At 37.9% G+C, this 15,184-nt stretch overlaps 1 protein-coding gene across 4 annotated transcripts in view; it reads right to left on the bottom strand.

Annotated features, from left to right (window-relative positions):
* SNX9 (sorting nexin 9) overlaps positions 1 to 15,184 on the bottom strand; it is a 59,143-nt gene that overhangs the window by 22,161 nt on the left and 21,798 nt on the right. For 3 of the 4 annotated variants that reach the window (XM_027633861.1, XM_027633857.1, XM_027633859.1), the window contains exons 4-6: positions 14,658 to 14,780; positions 1,992 to 2,175; positions 1,075 to 1,228 (exon numbers count right to left, since the gene is read on the bottom strand). In XM_027633861.1, coding sequence (XP_027489662.1) covers positions 1,075 to 1,228; positions 1,992 to 2,175; positions 14,658 to 14,780 — 461 coding nt within the window. The remainder of the gene's footprint in view (positions 1 to 1,074; positions 1,229 to 1,991; positions 2,176 to 14,657; positions 14,781 to 15,184) is intronic. The other variant, XM_027633860.1, reaches the window with a different exon arrangement.

A 15,184-nucleotide genomic window follows, 5' to 3' on the forward strand; every position in this document is an offset into this window, starting at 1 on the left:
TGCATCTGAGATTTCATATTATGACAAGTAAAACCTCTGAAAGAATGATAAACAGCAGATTTATCAACGAGTTATCTCAAATCATTTATCCACCGATTAGAAAGAAATCTGCACAAAAATCACTGTAATGTCCTTGAAGTCTCATAAAAAGCTTTATAAAAAGCAAATTGTAGTGCTCTTTCTAATTAGGAAGATAATTAGCCCTCCAAGTATTGCCAACCTACTGCCTGCTTGCAGAAACATGAGGAGTAAAACGGGACTTACTTCACAGAAAAATAACACTCTTAAATAAGGCATTTTTGTGAGTTTACAAGTAGATGCCACAATGATGCAGAGTTACGCTTGCAACATTGGACAAAAAATCCACTGATGAACAAAATTAACAAATAGTCATGAAGAGACAGTTGATATTCGTTACACACCCAGGGAACCATTATTCTAAGATTTTTTCCACTCTGCTTTTATCCACTTAGAGATTACTACACAGTAGCTCTAAGAGTAACAGTAGTTTTAGAAAACAAAAATTAAGTTGTAACATAAAATAATGCTAGTATAGCCCTGACAAAGCTTGATGCTACTGGAAGATTTTTATATAATAATCAAACTTTCTATGGCTGAGGAATCAACTTGGATGATACACAGTAGAGCAGAACCTTTTCCCACTGGAAACTCAAATTGCTCAGGAACTCTGGGGCAGCATCTCTGATCAGTCTCTACTGCATGGATAAGACATCCATCACCTTTCCTTTTCATTAAGAACACAAACTGTCAAAGACAGTTACATTTTAGAGACCAGTAGGTCCAGAAGTTCAGACATTGTGAAAGCGTCCTTTGCCTGTATAACACCTTTAAAAATTATACAACTTTGTCATGTACTTTCAAGCTTTCATGGATCTGTCGTGTCCTCTGATCGCTCATGGAGTACGCGGAACTACAAATTCATCTTCTTTTCTAACCCAAAATTTAAACATTTACGTTGCATATTTCAAGAAGGTTGAATGTCACACATTCACACATCTTGACAAATTCCAGTCCTCTTCAATATATACACATTCCCCCTGCGTTTTCAATTACTTGTTAAGTGGTAACTTCATAGCAGCTGCACGAGAATTTCCACGCTGGACCCCCCCAGCCTCTGATGCCTCAGTTTCCTTGTAACCAAGGTAAGACGGTGAAGCTGATTTTGGGTCATCCCAGTCATCATCCCAATCATCATCATCAGCAGCTGCTGAAGTACAGGAGGGGGCAAGGGGATAGGGAAAAGGAGAAAGTTAAATAATTTCTCTTCATAAGAAGAACCAGGTACTTCAGCACTCAAATAAATAATCAACGAGGTAAATATATTAAGATCTAGTTCAGCCTTCCGTTTTATGATTCCTCCTCGATTACCACTGTCCCCACCAAATACAACCTGCAAAGCAGTACACTAGAAATCCATTGAGGGAGAGCAAAAGGAAAAAGAAAATAAGAAAGAAAAGATGATGGTGTTTTAAGATTAATTCAATGGGTTCCATACTCACAGAATCCAAGTTAGCATTCCCCAGTTACGGGTTCACCTCTTAATTTAGGCTTTTACTACAAAAAGTAGAGAAGCCTTCTGAAAGGTTAGTCACTTATTCAAATTAAGTATTTAAGAGACTACTTCTTCACAAGCCTGAGGGCAAATATTCAAGGATGTTTAAAAGTTCCAGTTATGCAAGATGAACTGCATGCCTGAGAATAGATCATGTACACATAAGACTTTGGTTTGCCAGATTTCCATACAAGTTTCATGTGTCTGTTTTGATCTGATTTTAAAAAAATTTATTTCATTTTCAAAAACACTATTATTTTAGTGTTCAGATTACCCATGTGGCAATGTGCTACTAGGAAACTGGTTTCGTTGTTTTTTTAATAAACCATGTTCTGTAGTTATGAAAGATTAAATAATTCTTACCTCTACTGTCCACCTACTCTAATTTATTAAAAAAATAAGAGCATTATTAGCACACCTGGTCCTTGATAAGCCTGTGGATGACCAAATGCTGTTGCTGCCTCCCAGTTATTTGAAGCACTGTTTCTCTGGCCAGCTGCACTTTCAGGTTTCGTCGCCCAGCTGTCAATAGCATTTCCATTATCCCAGTTCCCAGACTTCCCAACATTCCAGCTGGACCAAGGATCATTGGCAATGCTTGCCTACATAGTATAAAGACAAAAGTAAAGAAGCAATTGCTGAAGAAATGAGCAAAAACCATGTACTTTCCTCTTGAAGTCTTTGATCTCCTGCTAATAGGCCATGAGTTTGCATTTAGCACCTCACTTGTTGATTTACGAGCAGCTGTCAAATCTTATGTTTCCAGCTACACAACTCTTACATGCAGCAAGCACCTGGAAAAACTGACCAGCTTTCCATCAGTGTAACACCAATACATACTAATAAGAGTGTTTCTCCTCAGGGAAATTACCCTGTCTGTTGCAACAGTGTTAGGAAGCAATCTCACATGGTAATTATTTTACTCTGACACCATAAGTATGGTGCATGTGAACTATTAATTACCTAAAGCCATGGACTAATTAGAACATTTAAAACAGGAACTCAGAAGTCAAGGATTCGGTTTTTGCAAATACTTATTTAACAAACTCAGATTAGTTGCTTTTACTAAAAGCAAATAATAAACTGCCCACTCACATCATCACTATTGATATGACAATTAGGGAGTTAAGGCCAGCAATCTGCTGAGCTACCCTGTCAGAGCTTAACTCATTCACAGTGAAGATGAGAGAAGGAAACAAACATCTGCCAGGGAACAGTCTGGCATCTCCCTGGAGACCTACTCTCTCAGCATAAGCTTGTGGTGAAGGTAATCACATATACCCTTCTGCTGATGCTGTTGTGGAGGTGGAAACCTCAGTGAAAGAGTGTAGAGCACACATGCCTCTAACTACTGCATCAATTTGTCAAGTTCATCTGCCAGTTAATCCTGCTCAGCTCCTTGATTTTAACACTACACTTTGAAAAAACATTGACTAGTTAAGTGCAGTCTGCTTTAGACACTTAGTACAGAGACTTGCTGGCAGAAAGAAAAGATTGCACACATATCAAAACCCATATACCCAAAATGTAAGAGGAAGAAAGAGGAGAAGGGGAAAGAAGGCAAACAAAGCCAAGAAGGCTTGTCTTGTTCAGCAGAGAGTGAAACTGGGTTTTGTAAAAGGAAGACTCAAATCCCAAAGAAGTTAGTGCATTATTTTTATCATGAAGCAGCATATCAAAGAAGAGATTCCTAATATAAATTAATTGCTACTAGACTATAACATTTACATATATCTCAGAACATTTGCGGGAACAGAAAATTTAATAGAACTCCCACTAAAAGCCAAATTATTATTTGCAAAAATATTGGATAATTTTCTCTTACAGAAAATAGGTACAGCTACTCCACATCCCATTTTTCTCCACTAAACATTCTCTCCTCTCATTTCAGCTTTGATATACTACTTAGGAATAAGAACTCTCACTTCAGTTTTTCAGATTTCACAGACACTACCTAACCTTAAAGACTTGAAAATGATGCTGGTATCATATAACACCTGTCCTTTAGGTTCACAATCCCCAGGATCTGGAAATTAAGACCAAGCCCCTGGGGAAAAAATCACCATTCAGAAGACTCATAAGAGACAGTGGGTCTCTAGGAACTGATGGAGAGAGACAGATTATGTGGACAGTTTGTATATTGACAGTTTGGGGGCTTTTTTTTTTTTTTAAGGATGAAACTGATGCAAGAACACTACCCTGTAGTGGAGCGATATCATTGAGGTCTACCTAATTCTTAGATAGTTGATACACAGTGTTACTCTCAGCAAATTACAAAGAAGTTGCTGGTAGCTTATACCAGTCTTCTCTCTTCCTGTGATGTTCACCTGACATGAGTTTATGTAAAGTGAAATAATCATACATGGCATTAGTTAGAGTTCACTATCTTTGCTAAATGAAAACACATACACTGGGACCCAACCACACGGAAAAGCATGCTTGCTTCTAACATAACTTAGAGTACCTAGAAGAGAATAGTTTGCATAATATTAATTTGCCTATACTTCCACAATATGTGGTGTGCTGATCACCAGCAAATCAACGCCCAGAAGTGGGATGATTGCCAGAAGACTGAGTAAAGTTTTCCTCTTCTCTGTAGCAGTTCATGTGAAATCTGGTACATGAGTAGGCAGCAAAGAAACCTCAAAATCTGCTGCAAAACAAGGAGGAGGCAATAATATTAACACTGGGTACACTACTAAAGAATGACTGTCAAGAGCAATCATCAAACTTGCAGATAGTTGCTGATATACAGTAGATTCTGTACAGCAATGGGAATTGTATTACTTAAATTGCACTCTCAGATGTCTTATCTCTGTGTACCTATATGGAAACACTATTTAAATCAGAAAATTTTACTTCTGAGGTGTCCAAGAAAGCTCTGGGATAAGCTGTTGCCCTTAGGTGTATTGCCCACAAGCTATAAAAGGGGTGGAATAGGCTACTCCCCCTCAGTTCCTTTCAGCCAGAGGGTTCACATCTCTTTCTGAGGCACTGGGGAAGAGGGCAAGAGGTGGGTTAGGAATCTATATATACAGACAACAATTTTCAAAGAGCACTTGCAGGACTCTTTGCAACTTTCTTGAGATGTTTGCCTACACACTGCGGACACTCCTAACTGGTGGTCAACAATCAGTAAACATGGAGAAGGGTTCAGGAATCAGGCTTGTCATCCTCAAGGTTCCAGGGCATCATGGAAGACCAAATAAAGACACATCAATTATTAAAAGGTTAATCTCAGCTCCAGTCAGCAGTTCTGTGGATTTCAGCAGCTGACAAATGCTATACAAGAAGGCACTGGCATGGCCTGGCTCTGGTTGAATACCCTAATTAAACCAGCAAGTATTTTGCAAGTGATTAAATTACATGTTCTTACACCTTTAGTTTTCCATAACTGAAATTGATAACCCTCTGATCTCTTCTTAGGCATCACAAAAAATGTGAACAGTCCTTGCAAGAAACTGATATTTAGTCAATATTATTTGATACAACGCACCTAATATCCAAGTATGCAAGCAATCTCAAATGCAAGCACACACAAAAAAATGCCGTACCACACAACTAAGAAACTAATCAACCTTCAAATTAAGCATTGCATCTCTTCGCTCCCAAAGGTAACATGAAACAAGTACATTGAGATCGAATTCAAGGACAGACCCCTAAAAGGCAGCTGATTTTCCTTTTTGGAGGTACTATGGACTTGCTCACTTCTACTGTTCTAGGAGAAAAAACAAGACAGAAAGACTATGTGGGGAACGGACAACAGAGGGAACCATTACTGAATATTTTAAGAGTCTTCCACTAAGGGCAGATTCAAAACCACTACAGAAGCAGATCGTTACTGGCAGGGGGCTAGGAGATGGGAAGAGAAATCTATATCTAATAATAGTTGAATGAGAAAAAATTCCACCAAACAGAAAAATACTCAGCTTGGGAGTGGAATATCAGTATCTTTACCAAATAAATCATTAATTAAATAGGAAAAGTGACACATTTGCTATTTTCCAGAGAATCCAAAGCTATAGACAGTAAAACTAAGGTAAAGCACTGAGTTTTCCCTCTGCCCTGGCTAAAAATCTTTATTTGATCTCATAGCCAACTAAGTTGCTCCTGGCAGACTCCTTCCTCATATTAATGCACGCTCCTAAGAGACAAATCATCCATTCTACCCCTGAGGGACAAAAGCCAAAATAAAAACAATGCTCAGATGCTAAAACTAATTTAAGTAACTAAAAATACCTAGGTAACTGTGTCATCAAAAATAATGACCTCCAACTGTAAGAAATACACCTTGAAATCTACTCTGAGAGACAGAAGCCATGCTGAAGCAGTGAATAGAGAAAGTAAGTCTGATCAGATCAAGGGAAGTTCAGGACAGTCAAAGCTTATGCTCTTGAAGGAGGATTTAAAAGAGACAGACAGTACAGAGCAGTGGTAGAAAACACAAGAAAAGTCATGGTGGCTCAGCCGAATAGAATAGCTCAGGGGAATGAACATAACTCTCCAGTTTTATAGCTGCCTTAGTTACCTGCATGGAAACAAAGCCTTAGGCATACTCAGACATTACACTAAACTTCAGTTCTTTGGCTAACAGTCTCTGACAGACACATTAAAAAAAAAAAGTAAGCGAATTCATAGATAGTCACCCTAAAAATCAAGTGTTTTGCTCCAGGAAGAAAGACAGAGGGCTGAAAGCCTATATTAGCAGATAACTGAAGTAGCTGCCATACCCATGATATTTTATGGCTAAGCTTTCTTAAAGGTAAATCATAAGCTTAGCATTGTGGTGCAGGACATTTTTTCAATTCTGAAGGAAGGCCCTCTTTCCTATAGTACAACTTAAAAACTTACGCATCCTTAAAGAAATGCTCTAGGAAAAGCAAAAATGGAGATGGGCTAGACTTTAGCGGATAATCAACCTAAAAGAATCATACTAGAATGTTCCTGTGGATAAATACATGAAAGCAACATGAGGACCTCCAGAAGCAGCTGACAAGGAGGCAGCGGCAATGCTGTCCTAGGAATCTATTTGTTCCTCAGCCACTCCTGTCGCCCTATCAACTCCTGATTCAGTTTAAAAAAGAAAAAATCCATATTTGAAGTACAAAATGTTCTTTTAGAAAAATACATAATTTAGACTTGAGAAAATAATACTCAGTGATGGGACAAGGGGAGGTAAAACACGTTGTCACCCTCATTGGCTAAAGGAAATGCCTTTTTTTTTAAAATTAAAGTCTGCTTAGTTTCAAATTTCAGACACTAAAAATCCTATACACATTTATTCAATGGAACTCCGTCAAGCTTATTTTTTTGTTACTCTAAATGGCAATCAAGTCATTTCTTTATATCCTTGTCTTCTCTTGAGCTGATTTCAATCCCTAATGGCTCCTTCTTGAAACACCGATGAGAAATTTCAGAGTTTTTCAAGTACCAATCACAGCAATGCCAGAAAGAGAAGAAAGGCTCCCTGTTTCTCTCTGATGTTCTCTAGACATCCCAGGATCAGGCTACAAAAACTAAATAAGGCATTATCCTTCCTTTTTTTTGGGAAAAGCACTCCCTATTTCTGTTTGGAAACAGAGGACAGGGGTTACCCTTGTTGCCTTCTTTTTGGAGGAGGAGAAGTTGGAGAGTATTATTGGCTAAGGTTTTTTAGCTTACCACTTTCAATTGCAAATGCCCATGATTCCACTTTAAAATAAGTGCTCAGTGAACAATAAAAATTAAAATCAGGAAGGAAACTATATACTGCAGTAAGCCCCCTGCTGAGCTGAAGGGGACTGTGCAACACATGCATGCCATCTGCCACTGTGAGTGTGCAAGCAAGCAGAAATGCTCATAGGAGGGCTGACAAAATTGTCAGCATTATCAAGTTAAAACATTCTTTATATAGTCAGTGACAAACTGCTAGATCACAAGTTATGATCTCATGAAATAAGAAGTCAAATGAAAAAAGAAAGGGTAATGCAGGGTCCTGGGGAAGAATAACTGGATACCAGTACAGGCTGGGGGTTGACCTGCCAGAAAGCAGGAGAGGGACCTGGGGGTCCTCTTGGTGGACAATGAGTTGTCTCAGTTACAAGGAAAGGCTGAGGGAGCTGGGCCTGTTCAGTCCTGAGAAGAGACAATGGAGAGGGGACCTCATCAATGCCTGTAAGTATCTGAAAGGAGGAGTGTCAGAAGGATGGAGCCAGGCTCTTCTCAGTGATGCCAAGCAATAGGACAAGAGGCAACAGGCAGGAACTGATGCACAAGAAGTTCCATCTAAGCATGCAAAAGAAATTCGTTACTGCTCAGGTGACTGAGCACAGGAACAGGTTGCCCCGAGAGGCTGTGGAGTCTCTCTCACTAGAGGTATTCAAGAATCATCTAGATACAATCCTGTGCCATGTGCTCTAGGATGACCCTGTTTGAGCAGGGAGGTTGGACCAGATGACCCACTGTGGTCCCTTCCAAACTGACCCATTCTGTGATTCCGTGAATCGCACAAGAAAAAAAAGCATGCCAACACTCTAAATTGTGGAAAACTATTTCAATAATCAGATTTTGCCTCAGGGTATGGTGCAGTTGAAGGTGGGGAGTGATCACAGTACTACAGCAGTTTAACAGCTTCCTGCCTGAGCCTTTGCATTTCACTGGGTCATCCACAAAAAAGCCCAAGACAACTCTATAATTGGAATTGGTACAATCACTGTCATGTGTTGGATGGTTATTTTTAAATATGTGAATGTGATTCATTTCAAAGCAAGCAAGCCACTATTTGCAATACTGTAGAGAAGCCATTGCCTTGTACTTAAACAAGAATTGGTCACAAATTCCTGTTACAGGTCTGAATGCAATATTGCGATTGAGATGAGGGAGGGGGGAAAATTGCTTTCAAATTACACGTTTCAATAGAGGATGTTACACTGTCATTATCTGTAACAGGAACTAGAAGTTACGATTGTAATTGTAACTCTCATAGTTAACCTACCCACATATTTTTAAAGATAATTTAACATACTGGTTTAACAAGATAAACAGGACTAAACCAAATAGAAGTGAGTTACATTTCCCATGGCGATACTTCTACTTTACTACACACACAGAATCGTCAGAGAATGGAAATGCTGTTAAAGGAATGCAATAACATACATTTCAAAATTTGCACGAAAGGAGAACAGTGAGTTCTTAATAGCAGTGCTATGTCTATTTTCTTCAATCTTAGCATTTACCTCTACTCATAGCAGTTCCGGGAAGGGGAGAGGGGAGGGGGTGTTACAGTATGCAAATTTAACAATGTCAATTTGCCTTTTCAGCACTAAGTTGCAAAAAATATGAGGTAAAATTATGGGAATAGCTTCCTTAGTGTTCTCCTTATGCATGTTCAGCAACTTGTGTCTACACACCAGGTAACTTCAGTTGCCTCAACTCCTGCACATCAAATTATGTGCTTCCACTACTATTTATTCATCCTGTCTGTACATAAGTCCCACAGTTTTCTGAAGGGAAAGGGTTTTCTACACATAGGAGTGCATTTATCTTATTTTTCTTCTGAGAGAAACTAACCCCAGTGATTTCACACTTACAACTGGATAAAACAAAACAAACATGAGAGGTTTCTGTTAGTTGCTTCCTGTATCTACTCATGGGGCCTTACTGCTCTGCCCACAATGTAACTAAGAACACAAAACGTGGATTCTCTAAGGTCAACAGCAATTAACTGAAAAATCTGCAATTCACAAAACCATGAACTCTCAGGATACTTATTTTATCCTGAACTAAGAAGAGCTGTACAGCCATCTTCATACAGAAACAAACTTGGTGGTGATTAGAGAATCAGCATCAAGAAAAGGGAACAAACTCCTCTAGAAACGCAACTTAGAGTTAGCTACATGAACTATTTTTGTATCTTAAAATATAAGGAAGCCACATCTACAGCTCTTACGTCAACATAGCTGATGATCCACTTCCACCCTGAAACAGACAGGCAGTACTCCAATCTATTTTCATTTATAAGTTTTTAATACTAACTTTCTATTCTGCAGAGAGGGGGAAAAAAAGAAAAAAAAAGGCTAGACTGAGCCCTAGAGGGAAGGGAGAAGAAACCACACAAACTAAAATATACAATATATTAAAATTTATAGTATTTCTATCCTATGTTCAAACCTGTATGTTACTTAGATTGTAAACAGCCGGACTACATTATGGTTAATTATACATACAGTCTGCTTACAGACCACTAATGAGATTACTGTACAGATAGCATTTTAACTTCTTAATAAGAAGAACTAGCTTGGGCCAATATGGCTGTAGCAAAATCTAAATAATTCAGATAAACACTACTGTTAAAACAGAAAGCTGATACTTGCTCACAACTTTTAAAGCATTTTAAGTTAGATAAATTAAAAACCACCACAGGTTGTGGTACAGAATGGGGAGAGAAATAATTGCTGTTAAAACAGCAGCTTCTGAACTTGCAACATGAGCAAAATAAATGCAAGTACATCAATGACTTGAGAAGATGTACTAGTCTTGACCACAACAAAAAAACCCCAAACCAACCCAGCTGGAGGAGACAATTCAGAATAAATTTTACATTAATGATTGTATTTCCATACATAGTAAAATTATGAAGTATTCAAATGCCACCAAGCTAATAACCTCTTGGTCAACTGCAATGAGAAGCACCATGCAAAAGTGTGGATATCCATTATTGCTACTGCCCCTTGGCATCAAAGAAATACTACAAAAGAAAAAATCTCCATTCATTTTTCATCAAAACTGAGAACTTTTGTACTCATTGTATTTTTCAGGTTCATTTGGTTTAACCTGACAAAATTTATATTTATTTCAGTGCCAGTATTATTCCAATACCAGAAAAGTTTAGAGGTAAATTACTTTACTATTTATATGCAATTCTAAAAAACAGAAAAAACATAGTGCTGATATACTTACTCACTGGCTGTTCCAGATGACAGTCTAAAATTAGCACCCTGCATTGCTGCTCAGAGGAACAGTGGATTGATAGAGAGGAAAGATTTCTCATTCCCTCTGCTTCCTCTACTTGAGGGTTACCAGGTCAAAACACGACAAGACCCACACAAAAGCCTAGAACAGCCTCCATCCTTGGCAACTAAGGCTTCCTTAACTTGTATTTTCTTGAATCATTTCTAAAGCTTTTTGGACAATAAACCATAAATGTTATGGGCAGATGCAACATTAAATTCTCCTATCTGCTTATCTTCTGTTGAGTGTAAAAATAGTCACCTTGAGTAAATTTTTTTCCTCATTTTGTGTTTGATTAGCTTCATTGCTTCCTCTGATTGCTTTCCTGTCCCAAGTATCTTTTACAGATATCTTTCTTCAAAAGAGCAGCTGCAAGCTTTACCGAAGCACCCATTGCTGGGACACCACTGATGCAAGAAATGAGCTGGAGAGAGTGAACTGCCAAGGGTCAGGTAGAATTGTTCTCCTTAGAATGTATCTGTGCCACTTTTCTACTGCCACTTTACATCTGCGGCAAACCCAGGTAAGGTACACTACTATAGTGTTGCTGTGGTTATTAAGGCTTTACCCATGAAGAAAAGAAAGGAAAAACAACTGCTTTTCATTATTGCTTATTAATTACTTTTCAGGAGATTATTTACTGAACAACGCCAAAAACCTTCTTAGGAAAAGATAGTCAGGGAGTAGGGCAGTGTTTGAGTCAATGATGTTTTCTTAACATCAAAAAGTTACAGTTTCCAGAGCAGGAAATCAAAAGCCTCTTGTTTGCCTGGAAAGCAAAAAGGAATGGGGGACAAAGGAGGAAGAGATAGTCAAGTGATGGTATTTGTCTTCCCAAGTAATACTTAAGCATGATGGAACCCTGCTTTCCTGGTGATGGCTGAACACCTGCCTGCCCATGGGAAGTAGTGAATGAATTTCTTATTTTGCTTTGTTTGCGTGCACAGTTTTTGCTTTACCTATTAAGCTGCCATTATCTCAACCCTTGAGTTCCCACATTTTTATCCTTCTCCCCATTCCGTTGAGGGGGGAATAAGCAAGCTGATGAGGGGGTTGAGATGACTACCAGGGTTAAAGCACACCACTGTGGCTTAACTGGTCTCTTAAAAATAGAAAATGAATAAGCACCACACTCACATTTCAAATCAGCCAGATCTGTTATTTTTAATAAAGCTTGGTACTGAAAGACTACACAACAACCTGTGGGGTTTTTTTACTTATTGTTAGAAGAATGGAAGGAATTCTAAGAATTAAAACATTTGGCTTATTGAAATTGGGGAGTTGGGGCATTGTGTAACTACGTCTATGTTAGAGTGACTTAATGTTTACAGAAAGGAATTTCTTCAATGCAGTAGTAGTAAGAAAAATCCTAAATCATCCTATTTATTTAGAATTGCTTTTATAAAGATTTCTTGGAATAAGCTTTCAACCCCTGATGTTATTATAAAATATAAGATACCATAAAATATCAGCATTTAGGAATACTGCTATTTCTTACATAGTCTACCAGACTAATCTATTTGCAAACATTTTAGTTTCCACTACTGTGCCACCTCCAGCATCAATTCCCTTTACATTGACACATAATTTGTCAGTTTTTTTTCACTCTCCATAGCCTGAATAAGAGTTTCATTTAAAATTAAAAGCTTTGTATATTGACCTAGTCAGTTATTAAAGCACTTGAAAAGGCTATGGCAATTGCTTACAACTGAGCATCTGAACACAAAACAATCCCAAGTGTCTCAGGAACTCTTGTAACACAATATAAATGTTATCATAACCAAATGCAGCGTAATACATCTAGGAAGAAGGGTCATACCAACAAAGTAGAAGATCGTATTCTCATTAGCAGTGGCACTAAAAGAGATGCCAGTATGCAGGGGGTGAGGAACTCAGTATAACCTGCTGACATAGTATCAGAGGAACCAATGCAATCTTTATATATCGGGTGTTTCCACACCTGCAAAGCAATGTCACATCTGTTTGACACCATGCGAAGTACACAGGAGCAATGCACCTGTTTTACAGACAAGTCACAAGATCAAAGTGGTTGCAGAAGAAAGCTTGCTTTTTTCCTGAGAGAAGGAAAAAAGTGTCTTACATGAGACAGACAGGATAAACAGATAGAATTTCTTCATTAAGAAGACAATTGGTCATAGAATTTTTGCAAGGAAAAAATACCTTGCACTAGAGAGCTCTCTGACCTGGGAGAAACGCATAAGAGCCAAAAGTGGAAGCCCAAATGCCTAGTGTACAAATTAAATTCCCATTAGCAATAAGCCACTGGAAAAAACTACCAGATATATGTCAAAATCCGAAGAGACCAGTCTTTAAATCAAGATCTAGGTTTCTTAGAAAATATATATAACCATACAGCAGTTATTGAACTCAGTTAAAGAAAAAAAGACTTGAGAAAAGAAAATAACTTGTGACATAAAATCCTGACCACACAACAGGATGGTTCATGCTATTTAAAAAAAAAAAAAAAAAAAAAAAAAGGGCATGGCCTTGGCTGCATCCAGGTGCACACTCTCCTCCTCTCTCTCTCCTATTAATCTCAGCAATACAGTTTTACTATAATGCACTGTGGTACACTGGTTTTTCCAGCTGTTTCACATAGCATTTGAAAGGAATAGGAGACTTATAAGAGTAGGGCACTGATGCAGATGAGACAAGCTGTTTGCCTGAAGTTGCTCCTTTCCAAAACTTACTATGGAAATACCTGCAATTTGTATGTATTATAGGCACAGTATACTGCTGACCCTGTGTTAACAACATTGCAAAGTGACCATATCTTCAAGCTTTTTGTTCCTCCAGAAACGTAACTTCCAAGACTATATTGCCATAGTAATTCTCTATTATTTGGAATATTATAAATACCTCTATTTTAACCTTTCCCTCTACACAGGCAAGAGCTTTTTTCTCCCATTCTACAAGCACAAGTACCTTGTGTTAAGCACAGAATAAGCTGTCACAGATACCTCTAGCACCATTCAAAATATTCTTCTTATTATATTAGTAAGTAATCCTTCCTAGATCAAATTAAGTTATATGTTTCTCTTCTGAGAAACAGTACTCAGATTTGACAAAAGCAAATATTTGACTGCAAATATCTCAAGCTTCACCGAAAGTAAAGTTTTGCTAGAAACTTTATAGCAGGAAGAAATGGGGCAAGGATAACAGACAGCACAGAAGAAAAGAGGTTTCTCCACTCTACCTTCAAATTACTGTAAGTTTTTCTGAGGGAAAACTAACCTATAATCAATACTTTTGGCTCAGTCTGACATGAGAAATTTATGAGGTATTTCAAAGTTCTGTGTTTAGCCTTACATATTAAGTGGGCATAAATTAAAAAAAAAGTTATAAATGTTGAGACAGTCACAGTGAGTTTTGGAGTTCTCTAGTGAGAACATGTGATCACAGAATAACAATCCTGGCATTGCCCAGCTGAATACAAGGTAGCACAAATCAAACATTATACTGTCAATGAACTGTTACATTCACTGTCATACAAAAATGCCCCATGTACAGTTTTCAAAAGATCTCACTTCATGTCAAAGTCCTGTGGTGCAATTTAGAAAAGTAACTGATATTTAACTGACCTACAAACCAGGTGCGTCCCCCCAGCTGTTACAATAAGTAAAGCATTTACTTTCAAACACAAAAGACCTTTATGCATTGCTGTTGGAAAAAAGCAGATTTTGTTCTTCCGTTGACCTATGGACTTCAGAATGTTTAACTTCCTACATGTGGGACATCCACTCTGGCTGATGATGTATAGACCATCCAATTGTATTAGAGATGAATTTGCTCAGAGTGCACTTACAGAGACTGCAGTAGGCACAGATTTATATCATTGCAGACTGGAAAGAATGAAAACGCTCCACTTCTGAAAGTGTTAAGACTACTGAATTTTCCAGCAGTGACAGTATGTGAGCAGTCAGACATATCATCAATATTCAACAAATTGTTCCCTAATGAAAACACAATTACTTTATTGAGTACTTTTATGAGGGTTCACAAATATGGTACTGCAAGCAATTACATCAAAAAAAACTTTCCATGCCCACTGTCTCTGAAAAACTGTGAGACATACCTGATTAGTGCTTTTTGCAGCAGAGTTGGTCTGAGCTGTATTTGAAGAAAGGGAATCAAAAAAGGCTTGGTCAGCTAACGAGTTACCGCAGCTAATGCCGTCTTTTGCACCTTCAGTTATAATCTGAAATGGAAAAGGTTGCAAAAGATTTTTCATGCTTCCATTAATCAAATTATGCTTTATCATATATAATCATCCTAACATTCATATCACTAGATTTTAAGATGATTGCATATAACATTTTTTAATTCAAATTCAATAGAACTTTATACAAGAAACTGATGTGATGTTCTGGAAGATTTACTTCCACAACAGATCGAACTGGTTTGCATTGTAACTGTAACACACAAGATTGTTGTGGCAGTGGACACCTATCTATAAATTCCTTAGGGATTAAAAAGTTTGTTAACATTACTGCTTGGAGACTGGGAACTCAATACTCAGAGGATGAATTTGGGACAGTAAGTTTGGAGAGCCAAAATCTACTAGACCATGAGCTAATCAAATGAATAAAAACACAAGGCCAC

The sequence above is a fragment of the Corapipo altera genome, unplaced genomic scaffold (assembly GCF_003945725.1).
Source record: "Corapipo altera isolate COAL_440 unplaced genomic scaffold, ASM394572v1 2b, whole genome shotgun sequence".
NCBI lineage: Eukaryota > Metazoa > Chordata > Aves > Passeriformes > Pipridae > Corapipo > Corapipo altera.